This window comes from Ursus maritimus, unplaced genomic scaffold, assembly GCF_017311325.1.
Source record: "Ursus maritimus isolate PB19 unplaced genomic scaffold, ASM1731132v1 scaffold_14, whole genome shotgun sequence".
NCBI classification, from domain to species: Eukaryota; Metazoa; Chordata; class Mammalia; order Carnivora; family Ursidae; genus Ursus; species Ursus maritimus.
In genome coordinates this window covers 61,339,036-61,362,239 of record NW_024423786.1, presented here as the reverse complement: position 1 = coordinate 61,362,239, position 23,204 = coordinate 61,339,036, and the positions used below count along the sequence as shown (strand labels likewise).

Sequence of the window (23,204 nt, the reverse complement as noted above, 5' to 3'; positions counted from 1 at the left end):
CTAACTCAGGTTTGCGGGCGACCCGGGGCCTGGCGTGGAGCGCACCCAACAGGCCCCAGGCCCCACCCTCGCGCACGCGCCCACGGCCGCAGGAGGCCAAGGGACCGGCAGGTGCGGCCAGCAGGTGCGCCGGCCCCGCCCCCCAGGTGCGGCGTCCCAGGGGCGGGGCCACTTCCGGGCCGGCGGCCGGACGTGGCGGGGGGCGGGGAGGGGGCGCGGCCGTTGACCCGGTGACCGCGGCGCCGCCCGAGGCCGGAGTCGACTCCCCGCGCCCCCGCCCGGCTCCCGGGTCATGGCCCCCCGCCCGCTCGGGACTGACGGAGCCGGGCCGCCATGAGCGCCAACCCCCAGTGGGACATTAACAGGGCGCTGGGGGTGGCCAGGCTCTTCCACCTGGTGTGCGGCGTCCGGGACGCCTGCGTGACTCCGTTCCTGACCCTCTACCTGAGGCAGCTGGGCTTGGCCGCGCCCTGGGTGGGCATCCTGATGGGGACCAAGCACCTGATCGCGGCCTTCTGGGCTCCCTTCTGTGCCTTCCTGGCCAAAAGCTACCAGAAAAGGAGGGTGCTTCTGATGGGCTCGCTGCTCGGCTCAGTGGGAGCCAGCCTGTTGATGGTCCTGGTGCCGCCGCTGGACAAAGATCCGCCCCGCTCCTGTAACGCCAGCGACGGCGCCACCCCCACGGCCCTGCCACTGGGGACCGCACGAACTGTGACTGTCGCCTCGAGCCCCGCGGCCGGGGCGCCCAGCCCCCCAGCCGAGAGCAGTCCTGGGACGCTGGACGTCACTGGCTTCAGAAAGGCACCGGCAGAAAGTGTCCTCGAATCATCCGGCCGGCCGCCTGGCTACGCCGTGCGCTCCGTGGAAGGAGCCAGGACCACGTCCCCAGTTCTCCAGCCGGTCACTTCAGGGATGAAGGATACTCCTGGAGAAGGTGCTTCTAAGGCGCGCAGGACGGCCCTCCCTTTGCTTGCTGGGGGTACAGCCCCGGGGAGTCCAGCCAACTTGTCAGCAGCCCAGGGGAATGCCCGGGCCCTTGGCCTCTCCTTGGAAGGCTTGCGCTGGACTTTCCTCCTCTCCCTGGGGTCCCTGGTGTTCTGGGAGCTGCTGGCCGCCCCTCTGGAGCAGGTGGCAGACGACAGCCTTTATGAATACCTGGATTTTGTGGACGCCACGGACCGCTACCGAAGTCTGTGGGTCTGGAGGCTGCTGGGCGAGTCGGCAGGCGTGTGCGGCATCGCAGCCCTGGTGGGGCAGCTGGAGTGCGTCCTGATGACAAACAGCTCCCGTGGAGTGTTGCATTTCTACGGCTACTCGCTCGTCAGCGCCCTGGCTTTCCTGGTGAGCATTGCCTTTCCCGTGCCCGTCTGCAGGCGGCGGGAGCCCAGCCACAAAACTGTCAAAGCGTTGTCCCTGGTGCGCAGCGACCCCCGGCTCATTCTCCTAGCCCTCACCGTGCTTCTGATAGGCGCCGCCTCCAGCACGGTGCAGAACTTTCTGTTCTGGAACATGAAAGACCACGGGAGCAGCGAGCTGGTCATGGGTTTCTCGGTGGCTCTGGGCTTGCTGGGGGAGATTCTACTCCATCCGTTCAAAGCCACGCTGCTGCGAAAACTGTCGAGGGCCGGCACGGTGGGGCTGGGGCTGGGCTGCCTGGCCGCCCAGCTTCTCTACTACTCCTTCCTCTGGAGCTGGTGGTCCGTCCTCCCCGCTCAGATCTTGAGCGCCGCCGGCAGCGGGGCCCTGTGGTGGGCCGTGAAGGCCTCCGTGGAGGACCTGGCCACTCCAGGGACGGAGAGACCTCTGGGTGTAATGTTCCGAGGACACCTTTACAGGGGAGGGTCCAGCCTGGGCAGCATGGTGGGCGGCTTTGTGGTGGCGTCCTTCAGCCTGGCTGTGCTGTATCAGGCCTGCTGCGTGGTCCTGCTGCTCTGGCTGGCTCTGTTCCTGTCCGTCCAGCCCAGACTGCCCCAAGAGCAGAAAATCAACTACTCAAAACTGCTGGTCATGGAGGCCAGCGACATGAGCGACTCTGAGCAGGACACGGAGCGGGACTGGCTGGTGAGGGCCATGAGGGAGGAGGACTCAGAATAGAAGGGCGGAGAGAAGGTCCAGATGCGCCGATCCCCAGGAAGGCACCCAAGGGGGCGGGACAAGAACTCACCTGCCGAGGACACACCCTGCGTCCCGCCCCCCAGGGCTGCAAGGGAGTCTGGAGAGAGCGAGCGAGCAAGTCTGTGCAGAACACCCCCACCCCCACCCCGGGGATCATCTCATTGCATGATTTTCTTTACTTTTACTGTAAAAGGAGAGTTAACTTTTTGCTGTTCAATCTTTTTTAAATAATGGAGGAAGAATACATTTGCCAAAAAAAAGAAAAGTGCCCTTTGTATTCACCATGTTTGGGCGTATAAGGTTTGCAAGAGCTTAAAACGGTACTGATGCTGGTGCTGCTGATCTCAGCCACGGCTGGAGTGTTCACGCAGTGGGGACCCACAGATCCAGTTGGCAGAGGGGGCAGCTGGCTTTGTTTGGTGAGTCACGTGTGTTGCCATGGGTCCTATAGAGGCCATGCTGTGCGCAGGTAAGAATGGGAATGAACGCCAAGCAGGTGCCCACACTCACACCCAGGTACCTGGGTTTCCCGATCAGAGCAAATGCTGGGCAATGTAGTCGGTGTTGGGGGAGCAGGGATTCAGGTTAATACATTTTCATTCTTGCTTTCAGATGTGTGTGTCCCTGGGGGTGGGATCCCTAGAATTGTCTTCCGTACTTATATCTGAACAAGGACAGTTTCATGTCTTTGGGCACAATTCCTGCACGCTCCGCCTCGCACAAGTTCATGGGGATTGTTTGCAACTGCTTGATTGGGGCGTGGCAGCCTCCGTAGGGTTGGGGTGCCACAGGTGGTCCACATTCGTGCCTGTGCTTAGCCACTCGGTGGGGTGACTGCTCCAACCCTCCCACTCCCCAGGAAAGGGCCCTTTATTCCAGAAGTCAGATGCCAGAGACCACGTCTTCTACCTCATATAATCAGGTAAGTACAGGATATTGGATTTAGAAGGGACTCATTTTACAAATGTGAAAATGTGTCATAGCTGGAGAAGGGGAACAAGCACATGAATGTCCACTGGGTCAGACACGGTTCTAGGAAATTTATTCTTTTTCAATTTTCCCTGAGAAGCTTTAGGGTATAAATAACCAACAAAAAAAAAATTAACCTCTGCCTGAAATAATTAGGGATTCGTTGGTCTCACATAAGAAGTCTAGGGGTAGGCAGTCCAGAGCTGGTACAGCTGCTCAGCAATGCCACAAGGGGCCTAAATCTTTTCATCCCTCTGCTCCCATCACCTTCAGCTCGTAGAGCCCATATTTGTCCACTCATGATAACAAGATGGCTGCCACACTCCAGGCCTCTCATCCGTGTTCCAGGCAGGAAGAAGAGGGCAAAGGGAGAAATAGGAATGAGCGCCTATATCAGGGAAATAAAAACCTTCCCAGAAATCCTCGGCAGATTTCTGCCACCCCAAACTGCAAAGGAGTCTAGGAGGTGGAATATTTTCCGCCAAGCACGTTGTCTGAGGAAGAAAAGGGGGCTGAATGTCATATTGTCAGCTAAAAACGTCTAGCACAGTATCAGAAGTCGAACTCACATCCAGGCCTGTCTCGCTGCAAAGTCTGTGTTCCTCCCTGCACGGTAAGCCAGTTTCCCCGCATAAATGGCTTTAGCAATTCCACTCCCTGCCAACAACCCTGTGAATCCATCAAATTTGTTATCTGCGTGTCACAAAGGAGAAGACAGAGTCTCGGAAAAGTCACACATTGGGTCGCTGGCAGAAACACCACCAGAGCCCTAATCTCTTTACCCCCAATTTTGATCATTTTCTGCGAGGCCACAGTTCCCAAGCCCCGCTGTCCATCCAAGTCATCTGGGAATGTCAGAGATCAAAGGATCAAAATGTCAGGTTCCTAGTTTCCATCAGACCTCCTGGCTGGCACCCAGAAATCTGTATTTTTCATGCAATCTCCCAGGGACTGGGATGTGGCTGGCCGAGCGCTGGTCCACTCGGTTGCCCCTTCCAGCCCTGTCTGTCTCCCGCTCCTTCCGGGAATGCTTCTAGCACGCGAGGAAATGCACCCTAACCCCCGAGCGGTCACTGTGTGCTCGCCACTGTGCTGAATACTTGACACACGCTGGCTCACGTAACCCTCCAAGCGACCTTGGGACGCAGCCACTGTCACCATCTCCAATTTCCAGATGGCAAACTGACGCTCGGTAACTTGCTGGAGGTCAACAGCTAGGAAGTGGCAGAGCTGGGACTCGGATCCAGCCGGCACCAGAGCCCAAGACTTTCATCACCATGCTCTATGGCCAAGGAACCGGAGAAAAGGAGGAGGGAAATCCAGCATTAAGATTTCAGACAGCTATCACTTGAAACCTTCCGGACAGGGGACAGAACTCCGTTCGTAGACAGAACATACAATAATATCAAAATACAAATGCAGGCGTGTCCCCCTACGGTAAACAAAAAGATGAGGAACAGGACTTGGTTTAAGAAAGGATTGAAGTTCGGAAGTGCGGTTTGAAGAAGGAAGGAGGAGAAGGAGGTAAGTGACATGACAATTTAAGGATCTGAAAGATTTTACAGGGAGGGTACTGAGATATTTGTGTTGGGCTCTTTAGTTAATACGTGACAATCCTCTGTTTGTAAAGAAGTACGGCTCCCTGTTACGGGGAACTCAAGAATGAATAACATGCATAGACCCTCCCCTCAAGAAGCTAATGGTCTAATGGGGAGATTCACTTACATACAGACACACATACCTAAGCCAGCACGGGACATCGCGACAAAAGCCACACACAGAGCGCCGTGGGAGTGAGGAAAGGGACAGGTCATTCCTGACCCAGGAATTCAAGGAAGGTTTCGTGAGGATGACATTTAAGCCACGCTAACAGGCAGAGAGAGGGTGGTACCTTGGGGACGGGCATTGCGGGCAGCGGGAACGGGTGAACAGGGTTTCCGCGGTGGGAAAAGCATGGGGTCTACTTGGGGAATGGCAAGAAATACAGTTTGGCTGGGGCAAAGGGTTTGTGCGGCAGACAGGGCTGGGAGGAGAGCTCCCGTGGGCATGGCTTTTACTGGTGCTTCTTTGCCGAGGCATGATGGAAGGAAGGACCAAGTCCAAGTCCTCGACGAAGACTCGAGGCATGACTTTTACTCTATTAACTCTCCGGGAGGTCAGTGAAGCTTCATAAAATCAAAAGTGAACGAAATTCTTAGCTCCCAGCCTTAGGGCTGTCAGAGATACTGAGTTCTAACATATCCCGGTTCCAAGTAAGAGGAAAGCAAACATTGAATGAGCCATTAACCTTTACGCTCAGGCTTACTTAGACCATTATTTTCCCAGTGAGTTTTCCAGAACACTCAGTCTTAGTGTGGTGGGAGTGGAAGGCAATAAAAAGCGTTCTTGGCTAACTAGTTGGGGAAATGGTATAAACGGCTGTCACCTCTTAGAAGCTTACAACACATATTGGCAATGAAGGCTCCGTAAAGCCCTGGAGTCAACAAACTCGGTTAGCTCCGTAATTCCCCTTACCCGTGTGCTACCACAGCCTCCTTCCCAGCAACCCCAATCCCTGTCTGGCAGAACTAGTATTTCCTGGACGATACTTTGGAACATGCCAATATGGGTAGTTCTCTGTGTGACCTTTTCAACTGAGCAGAGTCGGTGCTTGGGGACAAGTCTGGGCTCCCACCCCCAGACTGGCAAGGATCCTGAGAATCCTTGCTAAGAACTTGGCAAAGCTTGTCCCATTAAATCAGAGCGTGAACTCATTTTCCAGGTGAACTAACTAAGTTCAAAGCGAGATCTGTTTGAACCACGCTGTGAGTCTCTATGTTACAACTGGTTCAGATAAGTGGAGAGTGTATTCCTTGCCGGGGAGCAAGGATCAGAGGCAGAGACATGGCGGGGGTGAGACACAGAGTCTGCAGGTGGATTTTGTATGAGGAATCATGGACAACAAGGTTGGAGACTTGGGTTGGATCCATATTGCGGATACCTTAACTGTTAACCCTAGGAAAGGGGAACGCTCATAGGCTGAACTGTGCCTTCCCTCTCTCTGGGCTTAATACCAGCATATGGTAATTCTTGTAATTTTCACAACGCTAATGCTCATTTAACAGCAGGGGAAACTGAGTCTCAGAGAGCTTAACTGACTTAGTTGCTCAACATCATGACTATTAGCTGGTGGAGTATGGCTTGAGCGCAGATCCGACCATGGCAGATCCCATGGTCCTTTGTCTGAACATCATTCTGCTACTGGAGAGGTTTTACCAGCCACCGGAGATGCACTGAAAGTTCTCGACCCTCTCTTGCCACTTGCCTTCTGAACAACAGGTCTGAGTTGGGGGGAGCTTTCGGAGTCTGGGCTGCCTATTTTGGGCAGACCATTGCAACTGTCCAGGCAGGGAGTGTGTTAGGAAGGGCTTCTAATACCACAGTGAATAGCAATGATAAAGCAACCATTTTCGTTTTGCTTCAGACCTTGAAAAGAATGCCTCTAAAGTTCTAAGTATGATGTCTGCTGAAGGTTTTATTAAGTTAAAAAAGACAAACCTTCCCTTTTCTTCCGCGTTTTCATGACATATTCATCAATTTCCTGCATCTACTGAGAAGGACATGTGATTTTTCTTCTCTAGGCCATTTGTGTGGTGAATTTCACACTAACCATGAATTCTTAGATGACCCCTGATAAATTGTGTTTAAAAAAAAAAACACATCATTGGACTTGGCTGGCCAATTATTTTATTGAAGATTTTTGCACAAATGTTCACTTTGCTTTTTCTTCCCTTAGCTAGTTTTGTTGTTATGGTTATATGAGTCTCACCTTTATATTTTCTATTTTATGGAACAACTCATATAAGATAAGACTCACCTGGCCAACGAATGGTAGAACTGTTTGTCGTGGGCTGTCAGTAGAACAAGTTTTCCTGTATACAGGCACTTAGACAATTCTCTGTTTATTCATATGACCTTTCACGTTTTTCTGTATCCTTTTTAGTCAAGTTTTCAAATGCATTGGTGTATTGTTGTTGAGACAGAAACCGCTGCTTGCCTACTGAACACTCATTCTTCTCTCTCCTCTACCCAAACTGTGTTCCCAGCAGCAACTGCGTCCAAGCGAAATGCTTACCTTCACAGGATGTCTGGGGAAGTCTTTGCTTTCCTGGGCATAGGCTCCGCCTCCTCTAGGGGCTCCGCCTCCTCCTCTTCTTTCCTTAGAGGAGAAACAGCTGTCTCACAACTGTCAAGTTGACAAGCATGACCCAAAAAGTGCCACACACGCTTAGCTGAACACAGTCCTTTTTGCTTAGCTACTTTTTTTTTTTAAAGATTTTATTTATTTATTTGACAGAGACAGCCAGCGAGAGAGGGAACACAAGCAGGGGGAGTGGGAGAGGAAGAAGCAGGCTCCCAGCAGAGGAGCCCAATGTGGGACTCGATCCCGGAACGCCGGGATCACGCCCTGAGCCAAAGGCAGTCACTTAACGACTGCGCTACCCAGGCGCCCCTGCTTAGCTACTTTTATCAGAGATTTGTGTTTAGACTTTCAAAAGACCCATTTTGGGTTTTGTTAATTTTGTCCATTGTTTTTGTTTTCTCTTTTCATTTCTGCATTAGCTTTGTTGCTTCCTTTCTTATTTCTGTGAATTTACTCTGTTGCTTTTTCCCCCTTGAGTTACCTACTCATCTCTTTTGCTCTGAGTATGTCTTGTTTTCCAATAAATATCAAAAATGTTAATTTCCCTTATGTATTGCTTTAGTACAAACTTTGACATTGCAGTTCAGTTCCAAGTATGTCGTGACTTTCCTTGTCGTTTCTTCTTTAGCCCAAAGATAGTTTTCATTTTTCCTAGGAATATGGGATTTTTAAATGTTCTGTTTTTACTAGAGTGTATCTTTATTTCATTGGGAAGTGTAACCAACATCATCCTTTGTAATATGTGGCGATTTCCTTTGTTCGTTAGGTATAAAGAGGTGTGTGTGCACATGCGTGCGTACATTTTAGCTCAAGATTATTAATTGTATTAGTCAAATATTCTATTCCTCTTATTTTGGGTCTGCTTGCTGTATCATATTCTGAAAGAGTTGTGCTAAAACCTCCAAATATAATTGTTGATATAGCCATTTCCCCATGTTAGCTCTTTGTTGCTTTATGTATTTTGAGGCTACATTGCTGGGTGCCTATTGCTTATGATTGGTATTTCTTTTTGATTTATTATTCCTTATTAGTATATAACCTCTCCATTGGTCCCTTATTTTTACCCTAAATTCATTTTTTTCTTCTGATGTTAAAATTGCTATCCTGGAGGTATTTCTTTTCTTAACGTGCCAGGCTCTTTTAACCTTTGGCTTTCCAATTTTGCTTATATGATCCTTGCTAACAATATATAATTGTATCTTGGTCTTATATCTAATCAGAAAATCTCTGTGTTTTGATCTGTGAGTTTGACTCATCCTCACTTAAATTTATTGACTTTATTTTAGGACATAGTTCTGCTGCATCATTTCGTGTTTTCTATTTGTTGTGCTTTCTTTCTACTCCTTTCCATCTTTGAAATAGTTCAAAATTTCCTTCCTTGGGTTTTTCTGCTTTCTGGTGCTAAGATCAAATTATTCTGTAGAAAATAATACATTCTATTTATACCCTTCTCATAGTTAACCCTAATATATTATGACCCTTACTTATATTTATTCTTTCCCCTGTCAATTTCTTAACCTTGACAGCTGTAGATGTTTCCTTAAACAAGACACGTTCCATCACCCTACAGTCTTTCCTCCTCCCACCAGTTCCCCATACCCCTTCCCCAGCCATGCTTCCAACCTAGGGTGTTACTTCTAAGTTATCTGTAATATACTTTTTTTCAGGAGGGATGCATTGCTAATTTAAGTAATATTACACTTTTCTAAGCTATGTTCTCTCCTTTACTTTGCATAACTCATTGCTCCATCCTGGATTCATTTCCCATCTTGCTGAAGTACTTCTCCTTTAAAAATGCTTTCAAGGGAGATTGACTTCTGGAATGGTAAAGTGAGGACGTTGGTGAACCACTCTCCCATAAAAACAACAGAAATACTGGCCAAACAACCAAAATCAACCATCTCAGAATTCTGGAAGGGTGCCAAAGCCACCAAACGAACTGGGAATCATCTATCCAAGAGAAATTACTGAACTTCAATAAGACAGTGGTGCCTGTCACATTTTAACTTGGGGTTATTCTTATCCTCTCTCCCTCCGCAGCTTGGTGGCCCAGTAGCCATGAAAAGTCAACAGTCTCAATGCTAATGGAGAAGACTGACTTCTTTAGCAGCTCTGTTAAGAGCCCCATTCCTAGAGTACAGTCAATATTTTGTCCACTTTCGCAGCTACCTGGGAAACCTTCATTGCCAAGGTGTTGTGGCTCTCTATTTTATTTGACTCACAGCTCAGCTCAGGGGGGAAATAAAAACTATACTTAGGGCACTTCCAAAAACAATAGCAATCTGCTGGCCACCCATCAGCTGCCAAAGCCTGTGATTTTGGTAAGAGGAAGCAAGAGTCTGGCCAACACCAACAAAAGTTTAAAAGTAAACTCTGGATAACTAGAGAACCACAGAGGACTTTGAAAAGCTCCAACGTGTTCCTGAGGATCTAGAAGGCGGCCCAGTGTGCCTGCTTGGGAGAGACCTCAGAAAGAAGGCCCTAGTCACTCACCTCTGGCTGCCCTTCAGGCCCTGCGCACTCAGGAAGTGGGAGCTGAAGCTGTTTTGTAAACTGAAGTGTGATGTGTGCTTTCAGACACAGCTCCGCTTGTAAAAGGGTGGGAGACACATAGACAAGGGATTTGGGGAAACCTTTGGACTGACCATTGGTTCACCACTAAATTATACTGAACCAAGAGTAAACCCTAGAAACCCAGACTTCAAAATAAGAACTTTAAGGAAAAAAAAAAACACATAAAGGCCAGCAGAGACGTCGAGAGCTGCACATTGCAAGGAATATAGAATTGACAGAATTCATTTAGGAAATTCACTACACAAATAAGCAGCCACAGGAAAAATGATAATAAAAAAAACCAGCAACAACAACAAACCTGGGGAGAGGGAATCTGATTTTAGGTTGTTATATTATTTTAAATGTCTGACTTTAGACAAAAATTTGCAACCTCTGCAAAGAAACAGAAAAATATGCTACATACACAGTAAAATAGCCAACTGAAAATATCGCTGAGGAGGCACAGATGTTTAATTTAGTAGACAAAGACTTTAAATCAGCTATTATAAATATGTTTAAAGAACTAAAGGATACATGTCTTAAGAATTAAAAGAGGGGCGCCTGGGTGGCTCCGTGGGTTAAGCATCTGCCTTCGGTTCGGGTCATGATCCCAGGGCCCTGGGATCGAGCCCCATATTGGGCTCCCTGCTCAGTGGGGAGTCTGCTTCTCCCTCTCCCTCTGCCCCTTCCCCCCACTCATGCACACACTCTCTCTCTCTCAAATAAATAAATAAAATCTTAAAAAAAGAGAATTAAAGGAAAGTATGACACAGTCACTTACCAAATAGAGAAAATCAACAACAACAAAATTACAAAACAAAAACAAAAACAAAAACCACCCCAAAACCAAAAAACCTTTAAAGTGGATTTCCGGAGTTGAAAAGTACAATTACCGAAATAAAAAATTCACTAAAGGGACTCGATAGTAAATTTGGGCTGTCCGAAGAAAGAATCAACAAACTTGAAGACAGGTTAATAGAGATTACCCAGTCTAAGGAAAAGACTCGGGGGGAAAAAGGAAAGAAAGAAAAACGAACAGGGCCTCAGAGATATGTAATATACCATCAAGGATAGTAACATGCACCTACTATGAGTCCCAGAAAGAGAGGAGAAAAATAAAGGGAATAAAGAATATTTGAAAAAAAATGGCTAAAAACTTCCCAAATTTGATGAAAACAATTAATGTACGCATCCAAGAAACTTGACAAACTGCAAGTAAAATAATTCCAATAGATCCACACTTAAACACACCATAGTCCGACTGGTGAACATCAAAGACCAAAAAAGCTTGAAAACAGCAAAAGGAAAACCATGTCTCATGTACAAGTGAGCCTCAGTAAGATTAACAGCTGACTTTTTGTCAGAAATCATGGAGGCAGAAGACGGTGGAATCATATCTTCAAAGGGTTGAATGAAAAAGACCATCAATCAAGAATTCTATACACAGCCAAGCTCTCCTTCAAAAGTGAAGGAGAAATTAAGATATTCCCAGATAAACAAATACAGAGAACTTGTCACTAGAAGATCTGTTCAGAAGTACTAAGGGGGGGCGCCTGGGTGGCACAGCGGTTAAGCGTCTGCCTTCGGCTCAGGGAGTGATCCCGGCATTATGAGATCGAGCCCCACATCGGGCTCCTCCACTATGAGTCTGCTTCTTCCTCTCCCACTCCCCCTGCTTGTGTTCCGTCTCTCACTGGCTGTCTCTCTCTGTCAAATAAATAAATAAAATCTTTAAAAAAAATTAAAAAAAAAAAGAAGTACTAAGGGGAATCCTTCAGGCTGAAATGAAGGGACACTAGAGAGTAACTTGAATACACATGAAGAAATAAAGAGCACTAGGAGAAGTAATTATATACATAAATATAGAAGACAATATAAATGTATTTTTTGTTGTAATTCTCTTCTTCTCCTATGTCATTTAAAAACAACTACATAAAGCAATAATTATAAAACGTTATTGATTGTCTTATAATATCTAAAGGTGTAATTCCTATGACAATAATAGCATAAAGGAGGAGTTAGGGAAGGAAGGTATACTGGAGCAGGAGTTTTGCAGACTATTGAAATTAAGTTATCATCCATCCAAACTGATTGTTTTAAATTAAAATGCTAATTGTAATCCCCAGGATAGCCACTAAGAAAATAATTTGTTAAATGGTTTCAAAGAGGGTCTTGATGTGGTAAACTTTTTGAGGATATATGTACCTGACAATATTTTTAACTCATGGTCACAGTTTTTTAAAGATTATTTATTTATTTAATTGAGGCAGGGGAGCACAGAAGAAGAGGGGGAGGGAGAAGCAGACTCCGTGCTGAGCAGAGAGCCCAATGCGGGGCTCGATCCCAGGACCCCGAGATCATGACCTGAGCCAAAGGCAGACGCTTAACTCACTGAGCCACCCAGGCACCCCTCATGGTCTCACTTAATAACAGTTAAAATGCATAAAATAATTCTAGGATTTGAAAAGTTCTTAAGTCCTCTGAAATACTCCATTGTTGTCTTACATCCAGTTTGATGTTGAGAACTCTGATGTCAACGTATTTATTGTTTCTTGAAGGTGATCTGCTTTCTCTCAGGAAGCTTTTAGAACTTTCTCTTTCAACAACAACAAAATAATAGAATATACGGGAATAAATTTAACAAAAAATGTACAAGACCTATATAAAGAAAACCTTAAAACCCTGCTGAAGGACCAAAAAAAAAAAAAAAAAAGACTGGAACAAATGAAAAGCATCTCATGTGTTTTGGTAGGTAGTCTCACCAGCACAAAGACGTCATGTCCTGTCTACCCACTGGCAACAGGTCGTGCAGCCATCTTCCCACAGCAATTGTGAAGGAGAGAAATGAAATGATAGGACCCCTGTTCTAGGTATCTGGCCCTCCTCTGCTCTAGACTGCTGAGAGAGCGAGAGAGAGAAAGAGAGAGAGAAGCATTCAACCACCAACCCCTTTCTGCCTCGCTAGGGTTTTCCTCTCAGATTTTTGGCTTGTTGTTATTTGTCTTAAACAATGGAAATTTAATTTCTCAGAATTCTGTCGGCTAGACTTCTGAAGGCAAGGTGTTGGCAGGGTTGGTTTCTTCTGAGACCTCTTTCCTTGATTTGCAGGTGGCCTTCCTCTCCCAGAGCCTTCACGTAGCCTTCCCTCGATGCACATCTGTGTCCTGATCTCCCCTCTTATAAGGACACCAGTCTTCCTAAATTAGGACCCACCTTAATGACCTTATTTTACCTTAATCACCTCTTTATTTTTTTATTAAATTTTTTTTTGTTTGATTAGAGTGAACACACACTGTTACTTGAATTCAGGCATACCACATAGTGATTTGACAAGGTTATACATAATGTTGGGCTCACCACAAATGTAGCTACCATCTGGCACCATACGATGCTGTTACAATACCACTGAGTGTATTGCCTCTGTTACACCTTTTGTTCCAATGACTTATTCGTTCTGTAACTGGAAGCCTATGTCTCCCACTCACCCATTTTGTCCATCTTCTCATCCCTCTCCCCTCTGGCAGCTGTCAGTTTGTTCTCTGTATTTATAGGTCTGATTCTGTTTGTTACTGGTTTGTTGATTCATTTGTTTTGTTTTGTTTTGTTTTGTTTTGTTTTAGATTCCACATACAAGTGAAATCTTAAGGTATTTGCCTTTTACAGTCTGACTTATTTCACTTAGCATAATATCCTCTAGGCCGTCTACATGGTCACAAATGGCATGAGCTCATCCTTTTTTATAGCTGCGTAATATTCCATTATACATATAGATATCTCCTTTATCCATTCATCCATCAGTGGACACAGGTTGCTTCCATATCTTGGCTCTTGAAAATAATGCTGCAATAAGCATAGGGGCACGTATATCTTTTCAAACTGGTGCTTTTGTATTAGTGTTTTCATTTTCTTTGGGTAAATACCCAGTGGTGGAATTATTGGATCATATGGTGTTTCTATTTTAATTTTTTGAGGAACCTCCCTACTGTTTTCCACAGTGGCTGCACCAGTTTACATTCCCACCCACAGTGTATGAGGCTTGCTCTTTCGCTACATCCTTGCCAACGCTCGTTATTTCTTGTCTTCTTTATTTTAGACATTCCGATAGGTGTGAGGTGGTATCTCATTGTGGTTTTGATTTCATTTCCCTGATGATTGGTGATGCTGACCATCTTTTCATGCATCTGCTGGCCATGTAGATGTCTTCTTTGGGGGGAAAAAATGTCTATTCAGGTCACCTACCCATTTTTTAATCAGATTGGGGGTTTTTTGGTGTTGAGTTATATAAGTTCTTTATGTATTTTGGATACTAACCCCATATTGGATTTACAAATATCTTCTCCCATTCATTAGTTGCCTTTTTGTTTTATTGATGATTTCATGTGCTGTGCAAAAGCAATCCCAGTAGTTAATTTTTTATTTTGTTTCCCTTGCCTTGGGAGAGATATCTGGAAAATTGTTCTGGAAAAATGGCCAATGTCAGAGAAGTTACTGCCTGGGTTCTTTTCTAGGATTTTTATGTTTTCAGGCCTCACATTAAAGTCTTTAATCCATCTTGAGTTTATTTTTGTGTATGATGTTAGAAAGTGATCGGTTTCATGCTTTTACATGTAGCTGTCCAGTTTTCTAAGCACTGTTTATTGAAGAGAGTGTCTTTTGCCCATTGTATATTCTTGCCTCCTTTGTCATAGATTAATTGACCATATAAGTGTGGGTTTAGTTCGGGGCTTTCTATTCTGCTCTGTTGATCTATGCAATTATTTTTGTGGCAATACCAAACTGTTTTGGTCACTACAGCTCTGTAGTATATCCTGAAATCTAAGATTATGATACCCGTAGCTTTGTTTCTCCTTCTCAAGATTGCTTTGGCTCTTCAGGGCCTTTTGGATAGGGATTGCATCGAATCCATAGATTGCTTTGGGTAGTATGGACATTGTAACAATATTGATTCTTCTAATCCATGAGCATGGGATATCTTTCCATTTGTTTGTGTCATCAACTTCTTTCTTCAGTGTTTTATAGTTTTTAGAGGACAAGTCTTTCACTTCCGTGGTTATGTTTATTCCTAGGTATTTTAGTCTTTTTAGTGCAACTGTAAATATTTTCTTGTTAGTTTTTACGTTCAGGTCAGAGATCTGTCAACCTCCCTCCCACCTCCACAGCATTTCCAGGACAGGAGCAAAGACCTTCTCCTGGTTTTCAATCTTATGGGAAACTTGAAGTTGGCCTCATTTGGAATCCTGGCTTTGCTCTTGCTGAAGATGAACTTAAGTCTCCAAGTGTCCATTTTTTTCCTTCTACGTGATGAGAAGTTTGGAATACATTATCTCAAGTGGTTCTAGCTCTAAAATTCTGTGATTCTGTGCAGTAAATGAAGAGGTGGCAGATAAGACACACCGATATTTTAAGACTACACAGTTTCCAAGGAGATAAAGAAGCATAATTGGGGAACACCCAATGAGAGAATTATTAGCAAGAATAGACGTCAAGTTGGAGGAAGGATGTCAATCAAGTTTCAAGGAACAAGGGGAAGAGGGAGGATGCTGGCGGAGGTTCACAGGAAAGGGAAAACCAGTGATTGAATAGAGGTTAAGAGGAGAACCAGCAAGTGTTGAGAATAACAAACACAGTGAACCACCATGGGAGCAGATACAAAAGTATTTCCTTTCAAATTTATTATCAAATATTTCTGACATAGCAAAAGTCTGCAGAATAATATAATGAACACTTGCGTCTCCAGTGCCCAGTCCAAAATATTATTCGTTACCAATTTATAGTAACCCTCCCCCCATCAACACCAAGAGGTAGTCACTATTATCCCGAATTTGTCGACTATCGTTCCCCATAGTTCTTTACATTTTTATTACATATGTGTGTATTCAAAGGCAACATTTTATCTTTTAAAAATCAGATTTGATGTTTGAAGATGGAGAAGTATGACTATTGAAATACATGTTTGAGGTAAAGCAAAGTGTCCTTGCTGAAGGGTCCTGGGCAAGGAGAATAATGAGATGGATGGACTAACTTGGATCAGAGCATAAGAAATTGCTTCCTACTGATGTAGGTCTCTCCTGGGTGACGAGGTCACTGGTGAAGCTCCCATAGTTGGACCGAGAGCATCGGCCAGCTTCCTGATGCAGGGAGAGGGCCACACTCCTCGAACAGCAAGGTCAGAAGGAAAAAGATGATTTCAACCACTGCTGAGCAGAGCTTTTAGTTTGGACCAGTGGGAATTCTGTTCTCAGAAACATAAGCAGTGGGAAATTGGGCATCAGAGCACAGCAGGGAGTCATTTACTATTTCAAGGACAAACCATGGAGCAGGCTGAGGTTTGGGGCCAGGCTCCAAGATCAGAGTTGGCCCATGGCTAGCCAGTGAGAGGCAGAAGCCTCTTCCTTTTCCTGCAGACGCCCTTGAAACCCCCTCTATTGGAGCCTGTCATCCTCAGGCTCAGCAAACTGCCAAAATAGAGTAACGGAATCTTTCCTGGGTTCAATGAGACTGCTGTCTTGCACAATTCTGTTAGTGAAAACCCACATGGGCCATCTTAGAAACCTGACCTTACAAGGAACATAACTAAGGCCTAAACCCCACCATAGCAAGCAAATTAAAATGCACTCCCATCAACACTAAACATGATTTGGGGGGGGAGGGGTAAGTGCGAGGATTTTCACAATCTCACTTTTGAAATTGTCAATGAACAACTCATTTAGTTTTCAATTGGCTTTGATTTTTTTCCAAAAATCTGTGCAGAATTGGAAATTCTTGAGAAGTGAGAAAATCAGATCCACAGATTACTTCAAATGTGTGAAATGCTAAACTTGAAAACCCACAAAGTTGGAATATTACATTTGTATGCTTTTAATTAAACATTTATCCTTTATTTTGTGGCTTCCTTTTTGTATTTGAGAGCCAATAATCATTTCCAGGCTTCGAACGTTGTTGTAGGCTCTCGAAAAGCTCATAGACCCTGAGCTCTGTATCTACAGGGCCTAGAGGATAAACAACCCAGTTGGGGAGTTTTTTATGACAGGTGCCTGGGTCTGTGGGCCCTGACTGTTTCCTTTGTCCCACCTCCTTCGCCCTCCCCTATAGCCACTTGTGGTGGTAGTGAGGGGAGGGTCCTGAAGACAACTTCCCCAGATGTAGTCACCAGGGTCTGTTTATTCCCTGCTTCCTCCCTCCACCGCTGTACCAGTGGGGACTTTGGTTTGTTCGATGCTGTATCCCCCCAACTTAGTAGTGTGTCAGGTACATCCCAGGCACTCAACATGAGTCTTCGTTGAGTGCACCAGCAACCCTGAGACACAGGATCGGATGGTGGGTAAACTGGGCTCCAGTTGGATGGGTATCATTCGAATGATGTAGAATGAGAATGTATCCTCTTACTACTCTTGTAATTAAAAGGTAATATAATTTTACGATGAGATACCACCCCACACCCAATCAGATGGCTACTGTTGGAAAAACAGAAATAAGAGGTGTTGGCAAGGGAGTGCAGAAATTGGAACTCTCACGCACCGCTGGTGGGAATGTAAAATGGCGCAGCCACCATGGAAAACAGTATGGTGGTTCCTCAAAATATTGGAAATAGAATGACCATATGACTCAGCAATCCCGTTTCTGGGTATATACCCAAAAAGAACTGAAAGGAGGTTCTCGAAGAGGTACTCGCACAACCATGGTCATAGCAGCATTATTCACAATTGGCAAAAGGTGGATGCAACTCAAGTATCAACAGACTAATGGATGAACAAAGGGTGGTGTATAGTACAACGGAATATTATTCAGCACTGAAAAGGAAAGAAGGCCTGTCACAGGCTCCAATATAGATGAACCTTGAGGATATTATGCCGAGCGAAAGAAGCCAGTCGCAAAAGGACGATACTGTATGATTCCACTGATATGAGGTACCTAGTGTCATCAAATTCATAGAAACAGAAAGTAGGCTTGTGGTTACCAGTGACTGGGGAGGAGGGGGAGTGGGGAGATGTTGACTAATAGGTATAGGGTTTCAGTTTTTGTTTTTGTTTTTTTTTTAAGATTTTATTTATTTATTTGACAGAAAGACAGCCAGTGAGAGATGGAGCACAAGCAGGGGGAGTGGGAGAGGAAGAAGCAGGCTCCCAGCAGAGCAGGGAGCCCGATGGGGGGTTCGATCCCGGGACTCCGGGATCACGCCCTGAGCCGAAGGCAGACGCTTAACGACTGTGCCACCCAGGCGCCCCTATAGGGTTTCAGTTTTACAGGATAAAAATGTTCTGGAGATTGTTTGCACAACAATATGAATATACAGTGTGCTTAAAAATGGTTAAGATGGTCAATTTCACGTGATGTGTGTTTCACCACAATTTTAAAAACACATTTTATTTTTATTTTATAAAAGATTTTATTTATTTATTTGACATAGATGGAGAGAGACAGAGAGAAAGAGCACGAGTGGGTGAGGGGCAGAGGGAGAGGGAGAAGCAGGCTTCCCCGCTGAGCAGGGAGCCCGACACAGGGCTCGATCCCAGGACCCTGGGATCATGACCTGAGCTGAAGGCAGACACCCAACTGACCAAGCCACCCAGACGCCCCCAAAACACAACATTTTTAAATAACATAATTCTAAAAGTAAATGGGTTGACAGACACTTATAATTTTGAGTGTGGAAGGCTTTTTTAAACAAAACACCAAAGCCCCAACCCCCAAAAATAAAAATTAAAAAAAAAAATCAACATATTTGGCTGGATCAATATTTTAAATTCCTATGCTAAAAGAAAGCAGCGAAGTAAAAGACCAACAGTAAGCTTGGAGAAAGTATTTGCACACATGTGTTGGGCAGTATTGGTCCTAAGAGAAAGCTATTGTATGGGAGAAGGGAACCATATTGCGTGTAGTCAGTAGAAATTGAGTGACCAAAGTCAATGAATTCAGAGGACAGACTGGGAGAAACAGGCAAGATGAGGGGGGGAAAGAGGTGGAGGAGGCTGCAGTAGGTTGAGGTTTCCATAGCCAGCACCGTGGCTGTGCCGAGAACCCAGTTATTCAAGCAAATGGAATGGCCAGGTACCACTCCAGACTGGTTCTGTCCCTGGTTCTGTCTCCCGGTGTCACTGATACCATAAACCATGTGCAAAGGAGGTAGGTAAGGTCTGGGAGGAGTTTGGGAAGAGTCTGTGCAATGGCAAAGAAGGCAATCACAAGAGGGCGGACTTAGGCTTATTAATAAAAGGGTCTGCATGCACCAAGCCGAAGAGCTCAAAATGTTCTTGGGGACTGCAGGTCTGCTCTATCACCTGTGATGGGGGCACAGAGTTGCCTCCCCCCCTTCATCCTGGTGCCGTCTCTGCTTTTACGAAGATAAAGCTCCTTCTAGTGATTCATAAGTCAGCTTGGGTTACTAGATGTTGGTCAACTTGCCCTTCATTGCCTTCCTTGCCTCTTGTTGCATCAAATGCTGGTCCAGCTGACTCAAAAATACTAGGATTGGTGGGGCCCCTGGGTGGTGCAGTCGGTTGAGAGTGTGACTCTTGGTTTCGGCTCAGGTCATGATCTCAGGGTGGTGGGATTGAGCCCTGCATCGGGCTCTGAGCTCAGTGAGGAGTCTGCTGAAGTTTCGCTCTTCCTCTGCCCCCCTGCTCGCTCTCTCTCTCTCTCAAATAAATAAATAAATAAATAAATCTTTTTTAAAAAAGGATAGGTAGAGAAGAGCATCAAAAATATAGGACTACTATTGGGGTGCCTGGGTGGCTCAGTCGTTAAGCGTCTGCCTTCGGCTCAGGGCGTGATCCCGGCGTTCCGGGATCGAGCCCCACATCGGGCTCCTCCGCTGGGAGCCTGCTTCTTCCTCTCCCACTCCCCTTGCTTGTGTTCCCTCTCTTGCTGGCTGTCTCTCTGTCACATAAATAAATAAAATCTTAAAAAAAAAAAAAAAAGAACGGCTGTTTCCTTTAAAAAAAAAAAGAAAAGAAACCAAAAAAAGAAGAACATCACACTAACCTCGAAGTTAGAAGAGGGAAGAAAATATAAAGATCGGAGCAGAGATAAATCAGAGAATAGAAACAAATTGATAAAACTAAGAATCGGTTTTTTGAAAAAGTGAATCAACAAACCCTTAGCTAGACTGAGAAAAAAAAAAGAGAGAAAACTCAAATAAATAAAATCAGAAATGAAAGAGGAGACATCACAACAGATGCATCAGAAATAAAAAGGATTATGGACTTATGAACAATTAGAAGCACACAAATCAGATAACCCAAAATTGATAAATTCCCAGAAACAGAGAACCTAACAAGAGTGAATCAGCAAGAAATAGACTTAACAGGTAAGTAACAAATACGGGATTGAATTAGTAATTTAAAACCTCCAAAGTAAAGCCGGGGACGCTGATGGCTTCACGATCGAATTTTACCCAACATTCAAAGAATGAACACCAAAACTTCTCAAACTCTTCCAAAAAACAGAAGAAGAGGGAACACTTCCAGACTCATCCTATGAGGCCAGCATCACACGGATACCAAAGACAGGGGAAAGACACCACAAGAAAACTACAGGCCGGTATCTCTGATGAACAGAGACGCAGAAATCCTCAAGAAAATACTAGCAAACTAAATTCAACAACTCATCAAAAATAGTACACGCCAAGACCAAATGGGGGTGATCCCTGGGACGCACGGTTGGTTTAATATGTGAAAATCAATCCGTGTGAGGCGCCATATTAACAGAATGAAACGTAAAGGACACATCATCTCGATACATGTAGAAAAAGCATCTGAGGGGCGCCTGGGTGGCTCAATTGGTTATGCATCCTACTCTTGATTTTGGCTCAGGTCATGGTCTGGGGGTCGTGGGCTCAAGACCCCTCATTGGGCTCCACGTTCAGCAGGGAGTCTGCTTGAAGATTCTCTCTCTCTCTCTTTCCCTCTGACCTTCCCTCCCAAAGTGTTTGACAAAGTCCGACCTTGTTAAGCCATTGACACATACTCGACCCATGCAAGTTTTCCCATAACGATCATTTTGAAACAGTTAATATCATTCATCTGTGTGAACCCACTTACAGGGACTGTAAGACGTACACGGAATGGAATGTAACAGGGACAAAAAGTGGTTTCCTCACGCCCAATAGTTGAGTGTGTACCCAGCACTCTGCTGTTCGGTATGGATATGCAGGATACCATTTTTAAAGACACGCACCTAGATAGAGCTTTTCTTCTCCTGTTATTTTCCTCCTGTCCTTTTAAGCAGATCATCGTCTCAGAGGGAAGATGGGACGGGACAGAAAACAGAACTGCCTATTGTTGTCCAACAGCCTAAACCCAACAGGAGATTTTGCTAGATGCCTCAGAGGCAAATATCGAGATGGACAAGGGCTGGAGTGTGGGAGGAGGGGAGGGGAAGCTGGGCTCCCCCAAGGAAGGAAGAGGAGGGGAGTTCTGTGAATCCCAGACAGGCTGCATCTTCCCCATGGCCCCGGGGGAGAGCTGTGTGACCCGAGAGAGGGATGGTGGTGGGCAAGGGAGAGGAAGGTTCTCCTGTGAGCTGCAGAGGAAGCAACAGAAAGGCCCCAGACAAGAGGGGGGGCGCGCAGGAGGTGAGGATGCCCTTAGCTGTCACCTGGATGCACCAACGTGGCCCTGGGCCACCTGATGCCACAGATGCAACCAAGGATGCGTCCCTATATCAGGGCAAACAGGTGATTGGAGAAGCAGACAGCCCCCTCCTCAAGGGGAAAAAGACGGTAAAGCCCAAATGGCGCAAGGCTCTAGGAATACGTAAGGAGAGAAACATCCCGTTTTGCGGACCTTAAGGTCCTTGCTGGTGCTCTTGTCATCCTGCGGGGTCTGTTTCTTTGGGGCGCTCCCGGTGAGAACCATTGCTGGCTGTGAAGCTGAGGGTGGGGTGGGGGCTGTCCCGCCTGCCCCCCCTTCTCCGTCCCCAGGTGGCGGCGGCCGGCTCCGGAGTGGGGCTGGGGAGAAGGGACTGGCGGGGGGTGGGGGTGGCTGGGCAGCGCCCCCACGGCTCCTCCCACTCGGGGCCCGCATCAGGGCGCCGTCGGGGGGCCAGCAGGGGGCGCCAGAGGACAGGCAATGCCGCGGGGTGGGCTGGCCGGCTCCCGGCACCGCCCGGACCGGCAGGGACCCCCGCCCCAGACCCAGAGGGGCCGAGCCCGGTGTCCGGCGCGAGCGGGGGACAGAGGGGACGGCGCGCAGCCGGGAGCCTGTGTCCCGCAGCAGCACTCCTGCCCGGGACCCTTGGGCGCCTGCCTCCCACGGGGTCTCCAGTCTGGTCGCATTGAGCTTATCCAGGGCCCTGACGGGATCAAGGCGGGCAGCCCTCATCAGGGACACGTGTCACATCTGACGGTCATGGTACCAGGGTGTGGTGTTTCTTCACATTTTGATGGCACTGGCCCTGAGTCGGTTACACCCTGGGAGCCCCTTCCACATCCCCAGCCTCTTTGGTCCCCAGGCTCCCCACCTACGCTCGCCCACCACTTGGTTCTCAAGCTTGGGCCTCCTCCCACTCTCCCTGGATTCCCCACCCCAGCCTCCTTTTCTTCTGGCCCATCTGTCCCGGGCCCAGACCCTCTCTCACCCTCACACACACACCCGAACCCCCAAGGACACCCCTCCACCAAAACCCCCCTGTTGGGCCATGGGCCCCCTGGCCCTGCCTCCCAGGCCTGGACACCAGCATCTAGTCAGGCCTAACTTCTCCCCAGATTTCCTGGGGTGGTGGGAAGGGTAAATGCAGGAGCAGAACATGGGACTCCAGCAGGACTGGGGTCAGCGGGGACAAGGGTCAGAGAGCAAAGCCTGGGTTCCGTGGGTGGTCCACAGAACCAGGGGGCCTGTTGCCAGGTAACCACATCTCCCTTCACTCACCAACACATCGTCCTGAGCTGTTGACCCACCAGCCTCCCAGCCATCCTTCCCCAGTCTCTCAGACCCCCACCCTCTGTGGGACCCTGAAAAGCAGGAGGAAGGGAGAAGCAAGAGCCGAGCCCGCACCCCTGAGCCACCTGTGGCTCCGCCAGCCACCGTTTCCCTGTAAGGCTCCGGCCACCCGGCCCCGGGGTCAGCAGCAGCATGAGTCTGGGCATCATGGAGGAGGAAGACCTGGCCGAGTACTTCCGGCTGCAGTATGGGGAGCGCCTGTTACAACTGCTGCAGTGAGTGTCTGGGGCTCTGGGGCCTCCCACAGCCCCCAGCCCCCCCACTTCCTGCCTGTCCCCTCCCCCACCGTAACCCTGAGCCCCAAGTCACCTGCCCTCTCACCCTGGCACCAACCCACCCAGCCTCTGGCTTTCCAGATGCCAACACAGCCCTCCCCACACACCACTCCCTTCCCTCACGTGGGGGCCAGGACCCCCCCCCCCCCCCCCCCCCCCCCCCCCCCCCCC

At 47.2% G+C, this 23,204-nt stretch overlaps 2 protein-coding genes across 2 annotated transcripts in view; both read left to right on the top strand.

Moving 5' to 3' along the window:
- Positions 1-295: 295 nt before the first annotated feature.
- MFSD6L (major facilitator superfamily domain containing 6 like) lies at positions 296-3,209 on the top strand. Its single transcript, XM_008688112.2, has one exon. It carries the CDS (start codon positions 334-336, stop codon positions 2,092-2,094), a length of 1,761 nt encoding a protein of 586 aa, XP_008686334.2. The 5' UTR covers positions 296-333; the 3' UTR covers positions 2,095-3,209.
- An 18,808-nt stretch (positions 3,210-22,017) lies between these two features.
- The window catches only part of CCDC42 (coiled-coil domain containing 42), a 12,098-nt gene continuing 10,911 nt past the window's right edge, over positions 22,018-23,204 (top strand). The window contains exon 1 of the mRNA XM_040628227.1: positions 22,018-22,973. Coding sequence (XP_040484161.1) covers positions 22,891-22,973 — 83 coding nt within the window. The 5' untranslated portion in view covers positions 22,018-22,890. The remainder of the gene's footprint in view (positions 22,974-23,204) is intronic.